General features: G+C 31.2%; 1 protein-coding gene across 7 annotated transcripts in view; it reads left to right on the top strand.

Moving 5' to 3' along the window:
• The window catches only part of ATPCL (ATP-citrate synthase), a 50,341-nt gene extending 26,995 nt beyond the window's left edge, over positions 1 to 23,346 (top strand). For all 7 annotated transcript variants that reach the window (XM_011051282.2, XM_087416360.1, XM_087416362.1 and 4 more), the window contains 10 exons: positions 2,124 to 2,478; positions 4,042 to 4,235; positions 4,445 to 4,755; positions 6,244 to 6,562; positions 6,639 to 7,077; positions 10,492 to 10,817; positions 10,897 to 11,416; positions 16,894 to 17,199; positions 17,270 to 17,687; positions 17,794 to 23,346. In XM_011051282.2, the coding sequence (XP_011049584.2) occupies positions 2,137 to 2,478; positions 4,042 to 4,235; positions 4,445 to 4,755; positions 6,244 to 6,562; positions 6,639 to 7,077; positions 10,492 to 10,817; positions 10,897 to 11,416; positions 16,894 to 17,199; positions 17,270 to 17,687; positions 17,794 to 17,885 (3,267 nt within the window). In that variant the 5' untranslated portion in view covers positions 2,124 to 2,136 and the 3' untranslated portion in view covers positions 17,886 to 23,346. The remainder of the gene's footprint in view (positions 1 to 2,123; positions 2,479 to 4,041; positions 4,236 to 4,444; positions 4,756 to 6,243; positions 6,563 to 6,638; positions 7,078 to 10,491; positions 10,818 to 10,896; positions 11,417 to 16,893; positions 17,200 to 17,269; positions 17,688 to 17,793) is intronic.
• Positions 23,347 to 23,453: the final 107 nt, after the last annotated feature.

Genomic DNA, 23,453 nt, shown 5'->3' with positions numbered 1-23,453 from the left:
TTTGTTTCCAATTTTATCATTGTTAAGTAATTTCACTAATAATAATTAATTTTTTTTTAAATTCTTAATAATATAATTATTATTAACTTTAATTCACTCTAAAATTTGTTGACTGTTATTTGTGGGTTTAATGTATTAAATTAATTATCTTTATTTAAAGATAATGTAATAAAAGATTTTTTCAGGTCAAAATCCGAGAAATAAATTAATGTAACTTATCAATAATAAGATTAAAAATAAGACCGTATTCTACAACTACGTAGGTAATGAGAAGGTTATGAGAAAAATTTTTTATGAATAATTTTTTACAATCCTTAATATACAAATATCAAATTATTAACAAACTCACCATCTTAAAAATAAAAATAAACAATCCGTTCAAGGTTAATGAGAGTCAAAACTGATGAAGGTGCCATTAAATTATAAACTTGATAATTATTTTACATAATATATAATTTTCTTTATTATGGATTTTAGCTCTCTTTGGAGTCCTGTTCAGCAATGTTATATCTCTTAACTTTACATGGATAGTGACTCACTTTTGATGGAAGGATCAATGTAAACGAGTTAAGAGATGTAACATTGCTGAAGAGGACTCAAAAGAGAGCCGAAATGTTCATTTTGTCAGAGAGAGGACTAGTCTGATATTCAGTATTTAGGAGCACTCTGATCGTATTATTCTTGTAATAAAAAAATATATTAATGGGAATTTTGGTCGTGGCAATCGTAATTGTTTTTCCTATAAAATCAAAGATGCCATTTTAACCTCGCTAATAATTTCATTTTTTTCTTTTATGCATTAGATATAAGAAAGATTAAAGATATGTAATTGTAAAACAAATAATTCTGATATTATGAGACTTATAGGTAATATTATAGGTAATATTAAAATAACTTTTCATTAAACATAAAGATTACATATGTAAAATAATTATTGGGTTTATAATATAATCATTGGCACTTCATCGACTTTGACTCTCATTAGCCTTGAACGGATTGTTTATTTTTATCCTTAATATACACCTTGAGTCATTCGTGTCCTGCGCATTTCTTTTCTTTTGATTTATATATATATATATATATTAGGTGTTGGAATTAATTCGTAGCGTTTTACAAGTGATGGGAAGTACTTTCATTAATGTATTTTTTAATGCTCATGTGAAATAAATAACATTCTTTCATTAAAAACGCTACGAATTAATTCCAACACCTAATATATATATATATATATATATATATAACCAACATATAATATAATATTGTTGGATATATTAGGTGTACAAAAAAGTTCTGAGCTTTAGATTTGATACAACCGAAATAACAATTTAAATTTTATATATCTTCCCGCCCTTTTGCGGTTTTAAAGCGTTAACATTTGGCCTTCTAAAATGCCATACGGTTTGGCGTTTGATGCACATAATCTCAAAAATCAGTAGTGTTCACGATGGCAATAACAAAAGAGCATATTCGATTTTCCATCCACTTCGCGTTTCATCTGAAGAAAAATGCTGCTGAAGCCACTGCAATGATTTGTGCTGCATATGGAGAGAACGCTGTAAGTCATGCTACATGTAAAAGACGGTATCAAAAGTTTCGCCAAGGAGATTTCAGTCTTAAAGATGAATCGCGTGCTGGACGCCCTGAAAAGATTGAAACGGACGAATTGCAAGCACTGCTGGATATAAACTCTGCGCAAACTGAAAAGGAACTTGCAGAACAGCTTGGCATTACGCAGCAAGCCATTTCCGTACGATCACATACGATGTTTTGATTGAATTTTACAAAAAAAAGCTCAGAACTTTTTTGTACACCTAATATATATATATACATATATATAGGTATATATATATATCCAACAATATTATATTATATGTTGGTTCAACAATATTATATATTGACCAACATATAATATTGGCCATAATAATTTTTATATATTTATAAAAGTGATGAAAATTAATCCAGGACACGAAAGACTCCCTTGTGTAGTATATAAGAGCACCAAAAACGTGTACTAAGGATTAATATTATACTATGAAAGAAAAGGATTTTTTTTCCCAAATATTAGCAAAACGGAAAGATATTATTCAAAAATCTAAATCTGATTTTTTATTGATTTTTGACAGAGATTTCTAAATAATGGCAGCAAAAGCAATTCGAGAAGCAACTGGGAAAGATTTGATCAATCGTAAACTTTCTGTTGGGACAAAAATAGCAAAATGTAGATTTGTATCTATTACGGAAAACACAAACTGGATTGATATTGTTAATGAACATTCCTGGCTCAAAACAGAAAGATTAGTTGTTAAACCAGATCAATTAATCAAGCGACGAGGAAAACTTGGATTAATTAAAGTAAACGCAGATTTAATTGCAGTACAAAAATGGATTGAGCAGCATATGAATAAAGAGCAACGCATTGGCAAGGCTATCGGAAAATTAAAAACATTTATAATTGAACCATTCGTACCACATAAATCGGTAAGATCTTTTTGCATTATTGTTTACTTTTATACACAGTGCTTAAAACTGTGTTAAGACTATTTTAATAAGATTATCGTAATAAAATAATAATAAGAATAAAAGTATTTGTTCTATTTATATATTTATATTGGGTCATTTAAAAAGTATCCGCGGTACTTTGTCACTAGATATATGACTATCAACACACATCTAGTGACAAAAAACCGCGGATATTTTTTAGATGACCCAATATAATTCAGCATGACCACTTTATCTATCGATACATGTAATATAATTATATTCGTATAATAATCGCTATATAAAAATAGCCTAATAAAAATTCTAATTTTTCTTCAATGTAAATCTTTGAATGTCTTTTACCTATATTATTAAAAAAGTAATCTAAGTGATCTTTGTATATTTTATGAAAAATAGAAAGGAAAAAAGTCTAATGACGATGAATTATATATAATATAATAAATGAAAAAAATAATGCAAAATATCTGTCTCTTTATAAATATATTTAACAGCTGTATATGTTCGCAAAACGGGCAAAGTTCGCAAGTGGATAATACTGATATTGTGCAGCAGGCAACTCGGGCAATGTCAACTGCTCACTATGCGGACTTTGTTCGTAACACATATGTAAGCACATATCATAACAATATTTAATAAAAAATTATCGAAGTTGTAGTCAAATTTGAATAATATGATTCAAAAAAGCTTTATTACTTTTAAAGTAAACTTTATCGTTTGATTCCGCAGTATATATTGATGATATTTGAATCTTTTCAATAAAAAAAACACAATCGATATTTATTTAATCTACAACTTTATCTGTCTTTCGATGACTATGGCTTGTTAAGGCTTTTTTAACAGTATTTGATACATTTTAGAAGATTAAATATAATGTAAAATAGCATGGTTTATTTTTCAGTTAGCAAAAAGATTTCTTTTAAATGATATTTGATAACCTTCTCTGGTGCAAATTTTTTTCATAATTTTTATGAATTGGAACATTTTTCAGAAATACTCAGAAATATTCGAAAGTTTATATCTTTTTTCAGAATTTTTCATACAAGTGAATTCTGAAATATTCTGAAATTTCTCATTCCATAATTTAAAAAAATTCCATTTTTTAATTTTTTAGATTTTATAACATTTTATCAGAAATTATACTTACAAAAAATCTTAGAAATCTTACGATATTTTATAATTAACATATATATGAAAAATTCTGAAAAAAGATGTAGATTTTCTGAGAAATATTCCAATTCGTGTAAAAAAATGTGAGGAAGTTATAAAATTATATAGAAGTTTTGAAAAATTATATGAAAAATTCTCATTAAGATTAGGCTATATTAATTGATTACACTAATTATGTACAAAGATTTATAATTAAATATAATAGTAGAATTTTTAATAAATTTTGAATAAATAATGTAATATTCGCATAATAGAATCACTCTTAACTTGAACATTACGTGTAGCATGTTAGATATTTTATGCTTACTTTGAGTGGTTCAGAAATCAACAATTACAAAATTATACACATAATATATGTTTATATTTACGTTTTAGGAAGAAGAAGCTTATGTTTGTATCTATTCTCACCGTAAAGCTGATACGATATTATTTCATCATCAAGGGGGTATCGATATCGGAGATGTTGATGCTAAAGCTTTAAAATTAAATATATCAGTTGGTAGCGAAATGCCTGATCGGTCTATATTGATTAATAGACTTTTAACAAATGTGATGGATGATAAAAAAGTGTAATAATGATGTTCAATCATTTAAAATTAGAGCTGGAATTTAGTTGCACATTTCAGCCGATCAGCATTTAGGCTGAACGCGGATTGGTAAAGTAAGAGGCAGGAACCAAGCTGAAAATCAGCCGAAATATGTAACTAAATCCCAGCTCTGTTTTAAATCATATAGATCATATTTTATAGCTTTTGTTTGTATTTCTCTTTTATTTTAGGGTGATTGCTGAATTCATAGAATCTCTTTATAAACTCTATGTTAATTTACATTTTACGTACTTGGAAATCAATCCACTAGTGATTACGGATAATGCAATTCATGTTCTCGATCTTGCGGCCAAATTAGACACTACGGCAGATTTCATATGTAAACCAGATTGGGGAGAAATCGATTACCCGCCGCCATTTGGAAGAGACGCTTATCCGGAGGAAGCCTATATAGCTGATTTGGATGCTAAATCTGGCGCTAGTTTGAAATTGACAATTCTTAATCCAGACGGTCGTATATGGACTATGGTTGCTGGTGGTGGTTAGTAGATATGGTTACACAAGGTGGGGGTAAGTCTATAGTACAATCGACGATTAGAGGCGATTTTTTTATATAAAAATAAGTACAAAATACAGAATAAACTTTTTATTTTCGAGGAAAATTAGTCAATTATGGTGAGTATTCTATTACTCCTGTGAACAACAAACTTATGAATATGCAAAATCCATACTAAGTTTGATAACAAAAGTAAAGTGTCCTGATGGAAAAGTATTTTCTATAGTAGGAGGATTTACTAATTTATAAATGTAGCTGTAATATTTAAAATCATTGGCTCTTTAAGAAAGAAATATCAATCTCAAATTTGAAAATCGCGAATCAAGTTTGAATATGTGTGTGTTTAATAAAGATACGTTTAGAAGACAATATAAATGTTATTATATTCCCAGCAAATGAGAACGGATTGAATTGGATAAATCCATATAAATCAAGTTTTCGAATCTGAATACTGAATCCATTTCTGTACGTTTAAATAAATATAATAATGTGAATTAGTGGATTCATATAGATTCAGAAATGAAATACCCATCTGCGATTCTAGAAAGTGATTTGTCGTTGGAAAGCATGCATCAAAGTGATCACTGATGAATCGTTTCTTCCAACGAGCCCTAGTACTATACATAGAGTATACAACATTACAGATTCATGGCAACAAGATGATTTCCGAATATAATCTGCACTGTTAATCACAGTTATGTCTAAAAATTGTCATCGTGGATCCGCAACGTTACTCACTCTATATATCACACTGGGGTTTTTGTTTGGGAACAACTTGTATGTATATCACTTCGGTGCGTATTTTTCAATGATATTACTTGCCGAGATCGGTAACTAGCAGTTGGTAAGTATTAAAAAAATTCATATTAAACAATTCTTCAGTACCGCACGTTAAATTTAAATGAATTAGTTGCACATTCATTGCGTTGAACATTGGGTAAAATATCAAAAATAAATTATCAATAGATAATTACAAATTCAACCGGATTGATTCCGGCAACCGGAATCGCACGTTTCATTTCTATGCGCATGGATGAGAAAGCACATGGATACAGGAAGCAAATAACTAATCTGAAATTACTAATTTAAGCGGATTACGAATAGAAAATGGATTAAAAAATTCAAAAACTTGATTCGACATCACTTCAATGAATTATTTTCAACATTTTTCAATAATTTCTCGTTTATTTACATCCACATGACTTCAAGAATGGCAGGATTAAAAAAAATATGACAAATAGTGTTAAAGTTTATTTATTTTATTAAAGAAGAAAAATTTCTTGTAACAAAGCCTCGGACGAAAAAAGTTTATTGTGCACTTTCGATTTATTTTTGTACAAGGAATTATTCCTCATCTAGTTGTACTATAAGATTGTACTCATGCACAACTTATTTTTTTGCATTCGTTTTTTTTTTACATTAAACAGTTTTTCCATTTTGTACTCGGATACTATATTAAATTTACTTTTACAGGTGCTTCTGTGATATATTCAGATACAATTTGTGATTTGGGAGCAGCTGATGAACTGGCCAATTACGGTGAATATTCTGGTGCTCCTAGTGAACAACAAACTTATGAATATGCAAAAACCATACTGAGTTTGATGACAAAGGTAAAGCGTTCTGATGGAAAAGTACTTATTATAGGAGGAGGAATTGCTAATTTTACAAATGTAGCTGCAACATTTAAAGGCATTGTTAAAGCTCTTCAAGAATATCAGTCTAAACTAGTGGAATATGATATAAAAATTTTTGTAAGAAGAGCAGGACCTAATTATCAAGAAGGCTTAAGGTAAAGAAAAAATTACTATTAATAGTATAATGTCTGTGTAAATGTGTATATAATATTTAAAAAAATATTTTGATAGAATTATACGGGAAGTTGGTAGACGTTTAGGAATTCCCGTTCATGTATTTGGTCCTGAGACGCATATGACAGCTATATGTGCTATGGCACTAGGAAAAAAACCAATTCCTGATCCAGAAGCTCAAGAATTCTCAACAGCGAACTTTCTTCTACCATCTGGACAAGATGTCGGACCACCATGCACATCGTCCAAAAATAATGTACATTCATCATCAGAGCAGATTAAATTGAAAACTGTAGAAGCAGTAAATTCAAACATCGATGATAAACAACTTTTTAGTAATAAAACGAAATCTATTATTTGGGGTATGCAAACAAGAGCAGTACAGAGTATGCTGGATTTTGATTTTGTTTGCCGAAGATCCGAGCCATCCGTCGCAGCTATTGTTTATCCTTTTACTGGTGATCACAAACAAAAATTTTATTGGGGTCATAAAGAGGTAAGATTTCAAATAAAGAAAAAAGTTAGAAATAGTCTAATATAATATTAAAAAATATATAATAAAAAACAATTTTATTAAGCTTTTAGTATATCATAATAGCTAATAATGTAAATATCAATGGTATTATTAGTATTAATATAAATATACTCACCAGCAAAAAAATGGGCCACTAAATTAATATAAATAAAAAGTTAGTATAAATTTTTATTATTTTCGAATAGCAATAACGTAATAAAAATCGTATCAAGATGAACCAAGCTTAAAAAGCTTGAACGTTTTCCTTGCTAAGAAAATCAAAATTGAGTTATAGAAACTATTTTGTACAATGGCGAGCATGATTGAAAACATACTTCGAAAAATAGGACAAAAAATTTTTTTTTAAATTGTTGCGCTGTTCAGGGAAATTGCCTGCATGGCACAAAATTCTATAAGTTTTTAAGCTTTTATCTGAATATTTTGAACATTTTTCTATGATTTTTTTTATGAAGTTATGCTATTTTAAAGTTTCAAAGAAACTTTGATAGCAAATGTTAGCAATTTGCGTGCAAATTGGCAGCAAACTCAATCAGATTTTGATTACAAAACCGTAGCCTGTGTCCGCATTTGGCTATGGATTTATCGACAAAGCCTTGTTGACACGTTTTGCAAATTATTGATAAAAACCGAGCAGATTCTGCTTATATAATTTGATAGCAGATTGCAAGCAAAAACTGAGGAGAACCTAACATAACTTTACGGCAAATTGACAGCAGAAACCGAAGATTTGTCATTTTCATTTAAATTGACCTAGTTTCTTATAAGAAATTTTGCGTACATATATATAAAAACGGTTATACATAATTATACATAATTTTATATTTATATATACTGGTATGAAAACTGGAAAAAATCAACACAGTTTTATTGTTAAAATATTATTGATTATCAAATTTCAAAGATACACATGAGAAAGTTATAAAATAGTTAAAAAATATTTGGAGATTCAGAAAACACACTCCGAAGGAGTTTGAGAATCTCTAAATTTGCCTATTCGATTTACATACGCCAATTCTTATAGGATTTTTGGGCGATTTCTTCTTACGAGAAGCAAGTCCATCTCGTGGCGATGCTGTATATGAAAATGACAGATCTTATTCGCTTTTGCTGTCAATTTGCCATCAAGTTATGTCAGCAGGCTTTGTCATATTTTTGACAATAGTTTGCTGACAATGTGTGATAGTACAAACTCTGTGAACAATTTATTGCTTTTCTGCAACCAAAATTTATAGCAGGCTCTGTTCAAAATCTGTCTCTGCAGGTTTTGCTATCAGGAAAGTGTTACACAAAATATTTATTCTTATAAATTCAATATAACTCGGAAACAAATTGTTGTAGGAAACTTTATTAAAAAAGAAATTAAATTGTGGATTGTAAATCTTAAATTCTTTTAAAGGTGATGTATGTGCGTGCGTGTACATATGTATGCGTGTATCCTGTTAACGTGGCAGGAATCTGATCCTGTGTATGTGTGCGTGCACGCGTTATGTCTCCTCTCGCATCTATCAATTTGTGTATTTATTAGCAGCACTTTGCAACGCTCTACAGGAGGATTGGCATAATTTGAGACAAGAAGAAATAAAGGTTTGTTTGCGTCGCATTGTTGCTCCAATATGCTCCAATGCACTCATAAAAGTGAGTAGAAACTATGACAGGAGCATATTGAAGCATGTTGGAGTATGCGACGCGAAACAAATCTTAAGGCATATTAACAATGTGCTCTGATAAACACACGAATTGATAAATGCAAGAGGAAGTAATATACATTACTAAACATAGACACTATATATAGTAACGCCGAGAGCAGGACACACGCATGCATATGTATACGCACGCATACACACATTTTAAAAGAATTTTAATTTATAATTCACATTTTCTTGGTTGGTAAAGTTTTCTACGATAAATTGTTTCCGAGTTATATTGAATTTATAAGAAAAAAATTTTTCGTTTTGTAACTTTTTTTTTAAAATGATACAATTTCGTAAAAAAATTGTAAAAAAATATTCAAACATGAATTTGTTAGAAAATCAATGAGCTTAAAAGCTCATACATTTTTATAACATGCAGCCAATTCTCCTAAGCAGTGGAACAGAAAAGAAAAGAAAAATTTGAAAGAAAAATTTTTTCCTATCTTTTCAAAATATATAATCAACGTCTTTGGTAAAATAGTTTTTGTTTTAACTAAAACTCAATTTTTATTTTTTTAGTTATGTAGGGGAACATTCGAGCTTTAATTTAAATTTTGGTTCATCTCGATACAATGATTTTTTTGAATTATTCGAAAATATTCAAAAGGACTATGCCCAGTTTCAGCCCCGGCTGAACAGCATTGAGACTTAGCTAGAATTGTAGAGCATAGAAAAAATTCCAAGTATGCACAACTTTGTAAAATGAGTCTCTTGAGTGCTACAGCAACAGCTATTCAAAGTTCGCTATTATGACCATGTATTGTGTACCATATAGGACTGATTTTATTCGATTTCTTGAATCATTTAGTATTTGGAATATGTCCAATCTTGACGAAGACAACTAAAACTTTTTTGGACCCAAATGAATGGTTATAAGTGATATATATTAATTGACGAAGAGGGGAGAGAGACTCAAATATGAAACAAAAGGTTTTAATGAATTTGATAAAGAGGTTCAATATTTTTAACTGAAACGTTTTCATTTCTCGTTTCAGTACGTTTTTTTTTATAATGGTATCAACAGGCCTATATATTTAAATGTGTTGAGTGGGGCTTTTGTTTCAAGAAATCTAGCACTTCCCCAGTCAACAAATGTTTACGCGACTGGTTTTTTAAATATTTTCCACATTACCCACAGTGGATCTCATTGCAACCAGTAGCTGCTTCGGGTAGACCCTGTACTAAAGGCTGGTTTATTCTGATTGGTACATTCGCCACTTGTTTATCCTCCCCTCCCCCCTCCCTCCCGCAGAGCGAACTCCAGGGGCATCGTTATTATAAGCAAATCCGAATTCCTGTGACATCATGGTATGAGTCGCGACCAGGGACTTAGCCGAATTAATGAATTGTACCAAATACATTTTAGATATTACTTCAATATCTTTATACAATCCGTTACCGCCGTCATCGCGGGAGGTGCCTGGACGCAGAGAAATTGGATAAGACTAATGGTACATGATAATAGCGAACTTTGGATAGTTCTAGCACTCAGGAAACCTCTCCTATAAAGTTGGGCTTATGGAATTTTTGATTCTCTTTTGATACCTTAAAATTTTAGGCATGTCTCAAAATTATTCATCAGAGGTCCAAATTTTCCTAAAACTGGGCACAGTCCTTTGTGTTAACATTTGGAAACCCGTTTTTTTTTGCCGATGATTGTATTAATTTTGTTTTCTATAAATAGGTTCTTATTCCTGTTTACAAACAAATGAAAGACGCTATGGCTAAACATATGGACGCAGACGTAATGGTCACATTTGCCTCTTTAAGATCTGCTTATGAAAGTACCATGGAAACGTTACAATTTCCGCAAATCAGAACGATTGCCATAATCGCGGAAGGTATACCTGAAAATATGACCAGAAAAATGATTCTAGCAGCGCAACGAAGGAATGTCACTATAATTGGACCAGCTACTGTGGGAGGTGTAAAGCCAGGCTGTTTTAAAATCGGTAATACAGGCGGAATGATGGATAATATTTTGCATAGCAAATTGTATAGACCTGGCAGGTAATACTGCACATCAGATTTTTGGATGTAATAACATTTTACAAAATCAATTGAACGACAACAATAACATTATTTTCAGTGTCGCTTACGTTTCTCGTTCTGGTGGTATGTCAAATGAATTAAATAATATAATCTCCAAAGCTTCTAATGGAGTATTAGAGGGTGTTGCTATCGGTGGAGATCGATATCCAGGAACTACTTTTATGGATCATATAATGCGTTATCAAAATGATCCAGATGTGAAGTTAATCGTATTGCTTGGAGAAGTTGGTGGTATCGAAGAATATGAAGTATGCGAAGCATTGAAAGCAGGCAGAATTACAAAACCCTTGATAGCTTGGTGTATTGGTACCTGTGCCAGTATGTTCAATTCTGAGGTACAATTTGGTCATGCTGGCTCTATCGCAAACTCCAATCTTGAAACGGCTTCTGCAAAAAATGCAGCGTTGAAGGCTGCCAATGCATATGTTCCAAATAGTTTCGATAACCTTGGTGATCTCATACAAACCGTTTACGAACAATTAGTAAAAGATAACATAATAGTGCCAGAACCTGAAGTTCCAGTGCCGACAGTACCAATGGATTATGGATGGGCCAGAGTAAATTTTATTTATTGACATTATATACTATAATTCATTTTTGCTATTAAAATTTCTGAGTAATCGCCGCGGTCATGTTGGAATCGTGACTTTATAAGCAAGAAATGACACGTTATTTTATGTTACGTTCCATTTGTAAATAAAAATAATTTGGATAAATCTAAGGTTCAGTTTCATAACTCACGGTTAACTCTTACTCGACGTTCAACTTGTTTTTCCTCTTTCCAATTCTAGAATTGGAAAGAGATAATGAATAAATTGAACCTCGGTTAACCATAAATTGTGAAACTAGACCTAAATGACGAGATCACTTTAAAATATTTATAAAAATGGATGAAAAGTGTCCTTTCTTCCCTTGACAGTTGATAAAAGGCACACAAAATGAACCTTTATTCGAGCAGGAAACACACGGTTGACAGCTGTTGGAACGAATGAAAAATATGTTTTTATATATGTATAAAATTCTAAGATAACTTTAGTTTTTTTCATTTATACAACTTTGATAAGTACGTCACGAAAAAGTCACATTTCACAATTAAGCATAATAACAAAATGGCACGTAACATAAAATTTCATCGTCAAAACATTACTACACCTATTACTTCAGTCTTTTATCATGGCGAGGAGCTGTCAGTGGCCTAGTTTCCACCGAGGGTTTAAATCGGATCAGAATGTAAAAATCAGAATATAAGAACCAATTACAGTCGAGTATTCCCCTGTTATATTCGAACGACAGGAGAATGCTCAACTGTAATTGGTTGATTCTTACATTCTAATCCGGTTTAAACCCTCGATGGACTAGGCCAGTGCTAAAGCTCTAGATATATCAAAGTAGCGCATTTCTTTTATCTGAGCCGAAATGCCGACATTCTTCTTATTGGCTATTTCGATCGCCATTTCGATTTAGTTGTCTATAGTTCAATAAGTGCTTAGTATTATTAGTTTTTTAAAAGTACACACACACACACACAAAATGGAGGATTTATTACTTTGGTATATCTAGAGCTTTAGTTAATGCTAAAGCTATTTATTATTGCCAAAATAGCGCAAAGATCCTCCATTTTCAACTTACTAACCATACCAATAATATTAAACGCTTATTGGACTACAGATAACTAGAGTTGCACTTAACGTTCCACTTAACGCTCACAATGCTCGTGGAATCATTTCATCCTTATCGTTTATCAAATATTAAACAAAGACAAATGATGCTCGCGAGTGTTGCTAAAGTTAAGTGGAACGCAGCCTAGATCGAAAACGATGGTCGAAATAACCAATAGGAAAGTTATCGGCATTTCCAGATAAAAGGATTGCGCTACTTTGGTATATCTAGAGCTTTAGTCAATGACGGCCTGGCTTAATTAGTCGCCACATACACAAGCACGAGCCCATATGCTCATCCGTATGCTCGCCTTCGGCACACTGAGAGCGAACAAGACAGCGAGAGAACGTCCTCACTTTAATCGCTTGTTTCAAGCGAAAAAATGCCAAGGTATGGATACACTCATGTGAAAAGTCAAGTCATATTTCTGCGCCATAGACGAAGGGCGAATAGACAAAGTTTTTGATACTAGAAATCATAAGATTTCTACTGAATGAATACTGTTTTCTACAAAATGTAAAAATAAAATTTCTCCAATAGCTTTTTTCTGTTCAGTTATTATCATTTGATCCTGTTGGGAAACTGGCGACGATAGAATTACGTTACCAGTTCAGTAGAAATCCAGATTTTTAGTTTCGAAATACGGTTCGACTTTTTTCAAAGGAGACTGTCCATATCCTGAAAAATGCTTTCTCGGCAATCTCGATAAGTATATCAATAAAAAGCGAGGGGCATTTTTAATAATATATATAGTTTTTAACAAATAATATACAGTTTTTAACAAATTGTAGTAATAATATACTCCTCCCATTTGTTCAGAACAGTATAAATTATGTCAAAATGCAACAATTTACGAGATAATTTGTTTACGATTTTTCATACGAGTTATATATCTCGTTTATAGACTCGAGTTACAAGAAGTATGGTTCAAGCTCATAAGATTAGAACTGGAGATTCCAAGTTCCGAATTCTGCTTTTTTTTTTCATATTTTCAGTTTTTTTCTGAAATAAATAATCAAGTTAGTAATAAATGTATGTTAGATTATATATTAAATATATTTTCATATAATTTTTGAAATAATTTATGTATGGAAGTTTTAAAGCAACAACTGTAGAAAAGAAACCCATTTCGCTTTTCAATTAACAAATAAATTATTTTGCATACAATGCAATAATAAAATTGTACAACATACACTACTCATAAAAAAATAGGAACCACTTTCTTACGGGAGCGGCGCACACAATTCAATTGCACACACTATTCATATCGATCGGTTCCTAATTTTGAAATTTTTATCTGCTTTATCAATGAGATTATATTATTTTAAATTAAATAATTAGTGATGTAGGCAATTGATATACATCTCTTTCGAACACACTCAAAATATTCAGAATACCGTAACTCGGTGAAAAATCATCGCAAACAAGCGATCAAAAAATCATTTGAAAGCTCAAAATTTATTCCCTATTTTTTGTTGAATAGTGTATAAGGCTTTTATTTGTACATTATTAAATTATATTGGCATCATCTTTATTATTTATATTAATAATCTCGCTTTCGAAATTTTCAAATGTTCGTTTGAATTTTAAATTCGGAGTAAGCCAGTTTTACATAAGACGCAGAACGCGGATCGCAAGTCGCAAACTTGTCACTGGGCCTTAATAGTTTATCTTAAATGAAATTTGTTTTTTTTAAATCCGAAAAACCGTGTTTTTGTTAATGATATTGCGTTTATTAAATGCGCTTGTCGATATTTTGTTTTAAATGTTTTTTTTTCTATCATTCGAATTTAAAATTCTGACAATGAACAAAATTTCAAAAGCGAGATTTATTAATATAATTAATAAAAATGATGCCAGTGTAATTTAATAATATACAAACAAAAACCTTTATATGTTATGCAATTTTAAAATAATTTTTTAATTGAAAAGCGAAATGGGTTTTTTTCTACAATTATTGCTTTAAAATCACGAATTAAAAAATTATATGAAAATATATTTGATCTAATATACGTTTATTACTAACCCTGATACAAAATATTAGCAATTTATGACCAAATTGACCAAATTCGATAAGATTTTGATTATTACTTATTATTACTTATTATTAAAACTATAGCCATCTGTGTCCGCATTTGACTATGGATTTGTCGACAAAGATTACTGACAGGCTATGTCAGCAGATTGATGGCAGAAATCGAGCAAAGTTTGCTCGATTTAGGTTCTGCTTTTAATCTGTTCTCAATCTGCTATCAGATTATGTATCAAAAATTGATAGCTCTGTTCAAAATCTATCTTCGCAGGCTTTGCTATCAGAGAACTTGATTATTTATTCCAGAAAAAAGTTGAAAAAAAGGAAAAAAGCAGAATTTGAATTTGATATCTCCAGTGTAACGATTTCGCATCTTACAACCTCGATCATACGAACTTTTTGTTACTCGGGTTTATGAACGAGATATATAACGCGTAAGAAAAATAAACAATTAAATATCTCGTAAACTGTTGCGTCTTAACATAATTTATACTATTCTGAATTAATGAGAGGGATATATTACTACATGGCTGCGTTCAGGAATTATGCCTAGATAACTCTAGTGTGCATTTTTCTGGGCGTAATTCTTGAACGCAGCCTAATTTGTTAAAACTTATATGTTATTTGGAATGATTTTCGCCCCTTATTGATACATATCGAGCGGTTGAAATTGCGAGAAAGCATTTTTGATCGCTTGAACAAACGACTGGAGCGAGAAGTATAGACGTTCTCTCACTATCTCGTTCGCTCTCGGCGTGCCAAAGTTGAGCAACATGGATATGGGCTCGTGCTTGTGTATGTGCTACCGGTTTTGCCCACTGAACAATATAATACAACTAAAACGTGCACTGACCGCCGAAATGCGTGCTGAGAGAATCAGCAAATCGCGGATACATTTTTCTTTGTCGTATAGTCAAGTTAGAAAGTTTTAAAGTAGGTAAATAGGATTAAATATATGATGATTTAAAACGAACGCGTTAAATCAATAAAATAAATTACATAGAATAAAATAAATTAGACAATAATTGAAGACAATAATTATAATATATTAAGGCTCCTGAGTAGTCATCACAGCCATATTGAATCGTGACGTCAGAGAAATGACACGTTAATTTTTATTATGTGCAATTTATAAATAAAGTCATTTGAATAAACATGACAATTTGAATAAATGTGAATAAAATGATTGAGATTGCTTTAAAACATTTGTAAAAATGGACGAAAACTGTGCTTATTCTCCCTGACAGTGAGTAAATAATCGTAAAAAGTAATAAATGCACATGTAAGTGAAAATTACCTACGCATGCGCATTGAATAAAAGCACTTCATGTGTCTTTCATCACTTTTTACGATTATTTACTGATCGTCAAGGAGGGTAAACATAGATTTCGTTTATTTTTACAATTTTTTTAAAGCAATCTTATTTTGTTTTATCCAAATTATCTTTATAAATGGCACGTAATAAAAATTAATGTATCATTTCTCGTTTCTGATATCACGATTCAATATGGTGACTACTCAGGAATTTTAATATAAAAGTCATGTCAGCTATATAAGACTAAAAAGAAAATATATTTAACTTTTGAGTATGAATGTAAGGTTAAATGCTCTATTTAGTGATTTAATCAATCTGATCTTGGGTCACCAAGATCGGAGCAATGTCACTTTGAATTTTTTAAATGGAACCCTCTATTTTTCATTGCATATTCTCGTAGCACATCTGAGAGCTTTTCAAAACACTATAATAAAATAATTTTTCATAAAGTACTTTTCGAGTTATAAGGCTTGAAAGTTACAATACCGCCGGCATTAGCATTACGCAAAGTGTCCGACGGCAAAAACCTCTTGAATGGATCACGTCCTGAATAACATTTGTTGAGATCAAAGTCATTGGTGATTGTTTCTCTTATTTTCATTTTTGCACTGAAAATTGATTTTTATGTATTTTATTTTAGAAAACTCTCGACACCAGCTATTAGATTTTGAAATGAAAAAGGGTGTTCCATTTAAAAAAATCGATGTGACTTTAATCTAACCTTGGCGACGCCGTTCAAGGTCAAACTGATAAGATCAATAAATAGATCTTTTTGAACCCTACACTTTTGTCTGAAACACTTTTCTGTAAAATTTATATTTTCCAAGATAAATCAGGTGTCCCCTTTTTGGGACACCCTGTATATATACACATATACATTCATATACATATGTCTATATATAAGAATATAGAGCAAAATGAGCATTGAGTTAGTTTTGCACAAGTGGTAGCTATTTATTAACTTAATTGAATAAATCAATATGTACGCAATGCTGTATTATTATAATATTTATATATTGTACAAACAGGAACTTGGTTTAATACGTAAACCTGCGTCATTTATGACATCAATTTGTGATGAACGTGGACAGGAATTATTATATGCTGGTATGCCTGTAACAGAGGTTCTAAAACAAAATGTGGGTATCGGTGGCGTTGTCTCACTTTTATGGTTTCAACGCTGTTTACCCGCAAACTATTGTAAGTTTCTTGAAATGTCACTGATGCTCACAGCTGATCATGGTCCAGCTGTTTCTGGAGCTCACAATACTATTGTTTGCGCACGTGCCGGGAAAGACCTGGTTAGCAGTCTCGTTTCGGGACTTCTAACAATTGTAAGCGGAAATTAATAATTTAATAAAAAAGTATGACTTTTCAATATTTCAATGATATATTAATTTACAGGGAGACCGTTTCGGTGGTGCTTTAGATGGTGCAGCTCGTATGTTTTCTGAAGCGTATGACACTGGTTTACATCCACAAGAATTTGTAAATAATACACGTAAAAAAGGAGAACTGATCATGGGTATTGGCCATCGTGTTAAGTCAATTAACAATCCAGATATGCGTGTAAAACTTATCAAGGAATTTGTGTTAGAGAATTTTCCAGCAAGACCTTTAGTCGAATATGCTTTAGAAGTTGAAAAAATAACAACTAGTAAAAAGCCTAATTTAATTCTTAATGTGGATGGTATTATTGCTTGCTCCTTTGTCGATATGTTGCGCAACAGTGGCAGTTTTACTAGAGAAGAGGCGCAAGAATATATTGAAATAGGTGCCATAAATAGTTTGTTCGTTCTTGGTCGAAGTATAGGATTTATTGGTATGTGATTATACGTGTAAAATAATATACATTTGCATGCATTATGCACATATTACATAAAGAAATGTTATAGATATTATCATTCGCTAACGAACTCTTTTTTTAGGTCATTACATGGATCAAAAAAGATTAAAACAAGGTCTTTATCGTCATCCTTGGGATGATATTTCTTATGTACTACCTGAGCAATACAATTGAATTATTAGATAATGATACAGTATGTAACACTTAGTATGTCTCATCGTTAACCATTCAGTTCAAAAACCATCTTAAAAATAAATATGCGATATAAAAAATTAATTATTTATCATTGATATCGATAAATTATACTGTTCGATGAAGAATTACATTTTTCGAATACCGGAAGGAGACTAGTAATTTTCTAGCTTTCTTGAATACTGAATACGAATCCGTTTTCCAAATTAGTCTATTGCGTCATATTTTTGATAAATTTGTAATTAAAAAGGATTTATTCTGTAATTCTTAATGACCGTAACGCTACAACAAAACAATTATGGTTATATTATAGAGTTCATATTATATATAAACAAACCTCTTATAAATTTTATTTCTAAAAAAGGGCATTTTCATGTATTTTGTCATATTATAATTACGATATGTGACGTGCAAAAATCTTATTGCAATTAAAATTAATTATGTTGTTAGGATTTTTGGACCTTAAAATGATTTTTTTGGTGTCAGCTATGATTAATAATTAATAAGATCCATGCTCATGGATATAAATATGAAATCTATTGTGAAAAAAATTAGTTGTTGATTTATTAAATAGCTTTCACTTGTTGATTAAAAGAATTTTTTTAAGCGGCTGTGAATACGAATTTAATGTCAAAACTCTATGATAAATATAATATGATAAAATTCAATATGGACGCTAAAAACTTAAACAAAATTGTTGTGAAAGTATAGAGTTTTTTCATGATTTTAAAGGATCTCTCGCACATTTTATATAAAAAAAAATAACGTCGCTCATTAGCTGCAACTGAAATATGTACTAGTATAGACCAAAAGTTTCCCCAGGCAAAATATTCTAAAATCAAAAATGTAAAAGATACAATGAAATGAATGCTATTAGAGTTTAAGAAATGCTTATTTTTGAACACAAATTAAGACATTGAGTTAAAATATATAAATATTTGGAAATATATTTTATGTCACAGTCAAAATGTTAACTCAATTAATGGCTGCGTCAACAGAAAAAGCAACTTGCGACTTGTAAAATTCTTAAATATGATTGGTTTATATATACATTTAGATTCGGTGAAGAACTAAGAGCAAGACTATATTAAAGAGTTTTACAACAGTTGCAGCGCTGCTTTTTCTTAACGCAGCCAATATATACTTACTGTTGTTTGCTATAATCAGTGTACATATTTGTTAAACGTAAATGCGTATACATCGACTAGTAAATATATACATTTATCAAAGTTAACATTTTGACATATACATAATATATATAAAACATGTGCGATTTCTATTTAATGATTATAATTCAAATCCTTTGCGTGCATGCGTGATTTTTGTTTCATCAGCATTAATCCAGATAGCAAAATGTCTGCAGTCTTCTAGCAAATTATCAGCAAGTTCGAATAGAAAATGACGGCAGTCTATCATCAACTGCATCCGCATTAGGCTTGTGTTCTGTTAACATTGCCTGTTGATATAATGTGAAGGCAAATTGTTGGCAGAAACTGAACAGATCCTACTGACATTATCTAACGTTTGCAGATTTTGTTACGTTTTTTCTAGCAATTTATCAACAGTATTATGTACATCTAATTCTGTTATTTTGTTAGCATAATGTAACAGTCATTTAAAAAAATCTGCTTTCTACAGACTTGGCTATCTGGGAACCTTAACTTCCTGAGGATCGTCAAGTTTGTAGACAATATTTACAGTTTTAGAGTGCGGTCATATGGAGTCAAAAATAGCGAAACGAAACAAAAATAAAAGATATGGATTAATCAATAAAAACAATATAGAGTCTCCCAGATAGCAATGTTTTGTCTTGTTGGCATGTTGCTTATTAACTATGTGTCGCTATCAGAATTGCAGCAACTAAGTCCTCATACTTGGCAACTTTAATGTCTTCATGATATTATAACATTGAGTAGCAACTTGCCAACAATTTACCGACAACTTTAAACTCGTCATCATCAAAATTCATACTATTGCCATCATTTTGCTATAATATAATAATATGCAGCATCATACATTGCTATCATATTGCCAACAACGCACGACATTGATGCAGCTGTCTTGCTGTTAAACTGCTGGCAATACATATACACATTGTTGTCTGCATGTTGCTACAATGTATATTTGAAATCGTTGAAGACGAATCTGCGGCCAGTTGCTAACATCATAAGCAATCACAGATTTGTGCGATTTTGCTGAAACATGCTTTGCTATCTGGGCTAATTAATTAATCAGAATCTTTAACATTGTAATTATAATATAATAAAGTACATGAACACATAGTCCTTTTTTGTAACGGCAAATTTTTCAGAATTGGGAACAATTTGGAAATCGAATTCGTATTCGTCCAAGAAAGTCTATGGGAATAATTAATCTCATCTGATGTTTTTGATAATTATATTGAATAGGAGAGCCTCTTTCATAATCTTGATCTCGATATATGTTGTCGAAGTCATGACTTCGAGTGACATTCAAGAGGTTTTAGCTGTCACTGGTTGTTCATTAAAAAATTATTTACGAAAAGAGTTTGAAAAATAACATTTCTGCTATACAATATTAAGTACTATCTTATGATCATCTACGCGAAGTGGGATCTGCCTTATCTCCTCTTTTTGTTTAGTCATACAACTTTTCATGCGAAATGATTTCCAAGCTAATCTACAATTGCGTAAATTAGTTGTAAATGGTTGTGAAATGTTGTAAAGCGAAGTTTTAACCTGCTACTCCCGGTTGTAAAGCGTATTGTGAAAGATGGTTCAACTTGATCTTTCATGATTATGATTGCGTAAAACGTAAGAATGAATCAATCAGAGTGCCATTTGTATCGTTACCGTCCTTTTTGTCTTGACATATGGAAATGTCGAAGTGTCCTTTTCATCTTTTATTAAGCTTTTTTGTCAATTTTAACAAATAACAAGCGACGGCTAAAACTTAGCTCTGGAGATCATTCAGAGTTACGACCTTGACAATATATTAAGTTCAAGATCATCGGTGCAGAGTCCGTTATTCGGTATATTTATCGAGTTTTCTTTGTTGAACAATGTTATCAATTAAAATTGATATATGTGAAATCGGATTATGAATCACATTATGTATGTACAGCCTGTCATAGAAAACTCATGGAACAATTGGTTATTACTTATGGATCTAATCATTTACGTGCTCTATGAGCAAGGCTGAATTCCGAAATACATCGAAAAAAAGTGTTGCAACCTTTCTGTGAGCGGCTGTATGTGTATAAATATAAAATTCTATATTTTTATTTTAAGACAAAGGGTATAGGTATGGAGTATAGAGAATAAGAAGCTGAACTAGACTTTGAAAAATGTGGTCAAAATCAGATTTCTGAATTAGTTTGGTGATGCTCGGTAGGCGGCGTTCGCAAAACTCATACGTTTACGCAACCGAACACACATAATCTAAAAATAGAGACGTTATTCTTTGACATCATGATAAGAAGACATAAATTGTTATTAAAACTGCATGAATGGAGCATTCTGTAAAATTGATATGACCTACCATGTAAACTGTGAGAATGGTGACGTGGAACGAAAGCGACATCTCGATTGAACTAATTCAGATGACCACTTTTGACCACTTTTGACCACTTTTGACCACCTTTGACCACTTTTGACCACGCTTTTTGACGGCCTCATCCATGTAAGTTCGGCCTCCTATTCTCTATACTCCATAAGTTTAGCACAGGGCCTACAAGCTGCCGTCTTGTAATACTGGAGGCCACGGAGTAATAAGGAGATCGAACTCGAGGTCTGAAAGTGGACTCGAAACATAGTGTAGGAAAATCCATGGAAAATTCGGCAGATGTGATTTTAGTGCCATCACGTCTTGCAGAAAAGTTGGAAGTATTGACTGTCACGTATTGACTAGTCACAAGTCATACGTATGTATGTAGTAGTAGATACATACCTGTGACCACGTGACAGTCAATACTTCCAACTTTCCCGCAAGGCGTGATGGCACTAAAATCACATTTGCTGGATTTTTCATGGGTTTTCCTACACCATGTTTCGAGCCCACTTTTTTGTGACTAGCCGCTTGAATTTGATCTCCTTATTACTCTGTGGCTGAGGCTGACAAGACAGTTTGTAGACCCTGATATAGCGGGTTAAGAAAGAAATTTCGGGCCTCACACGGTCCATTCATCACCACAGGGAGTAAAATGAACCAGATGAATGTTTTGTACAGTTTTTGTACAAAGTGAAAAAAAATGCATTGATTACTTTTTTATAAAAAAAGATTAAATACAAGTTATATACGTTACATTCGGTTACATGATGCAAAAGACACCGTGATAGTTTTGCTTATTATATTTAAAAGTTTTTTCACTGCTTTTTTATTGCAGTTTCCGTGACTCTTCATAACTACATACTATTACATTCAATAATATAACAGTTTCCTAACAAGTTTTATCAAACAACACTCAAATGTTTAACCCTTCACAAAAAATGAAAACCTATCTCAGCAGTCCTATTGCCCTTGTTCTTATCTGAGTTCGGTAGCGCGTTAAAAAGTTTTTTAAGTCCCTGCTTTATTTCTTTAAATATTAGTTTCAAAGGATATCCATTATCTAACAGTAAATCATTAACCTTTCCGTCTTCACTGACAGGATAACATTTTGATCTTGCCTCTTTGGCTGGATAATTTTTTAATATTTTATCTTCAGTGAAGGTAAAGATAAATCTGATAGAAAATTCGCAATTTGCTAGCCAAAAGAATCACAATATAACAGTTTTCATAGAAGTAAATAATTGTTTCAGTCTTTTGTGTCTATCATTTTTTAAAATTTGACATCAGATTCATAATTAGCAATTCAAAGAACCGATAGATATCGATTTTCAAAAATATTCAACAAAAATTCATGCTTCAAAGCGTTATTAATGAGTGTGATATTTTCTTAGTAATTGGTAATCTCTGACGCTCTATATTTCTGAAACCAATCACATGCTCAACATAAAACTATTTGTGATTAATATCTCGTCATAAGCTACCGTTTGACATAAAATTTAATTAAAATCGAGAACCGATAAACAGGCAAAAAATCCTTTTTGCGGATATTCTATTGATGTTCTATGGGCATCTAATAAAGAAATTATAATATTGGGTCATCTAAAAAGTATCCGCGGTTTTTTGTCACTAGATATATGACCATCAACACATATATATAGGAAATCTGTAAATTTATTTATTGCGAAAAAATCTCAGCCAGATCTCTAAATAACCTTCAAATCACCGAGGTCTTAATAATTTTATAAAGATAAAACGAATTTTGAATTAAATAGTCCTGTAAGTCAGAAGCTTGAAGTCATATTAGGGTAAGATATGTTTATGTGTTTAACAAAGTGAGAAATTGGTTTCTTTGCTTTAAAAAAAATGCAGTAAATGCTGAAATCAATTAAATTAATTTTTCTAAAGGAAAAAAAAATGGAATTTTTGTTTAATCTACGGTTTTAATTTTTTTTCTACGTTCCATCAAATTTCAAAATCTGAAAAAAGTAAGAAATATAATTTATAAAATTTAATTGCTGAATT

Source organism: Acromyrmex echinatior, unplaced genomic scaffold (genome assembly GCF_024713525.1).
Source record: "Acromyrmex echinatior isolate Ae372 unplaced genomic scaffold, ASM2471352v2 Scaffold21, whole genome shotgun sequence".
Lineage (NCBI taxonomy): Eukaryota > Metazoa > Arthropoda > Insecta > Hymenoptera > Formicidae > Acromyrmex > Acromyrmex echinatior.
The sequence above is the reverse complement of the archived record's forward strand: the minus strand, read 5'-3'. Positions and strand labels throughout refer to the sequence as shown.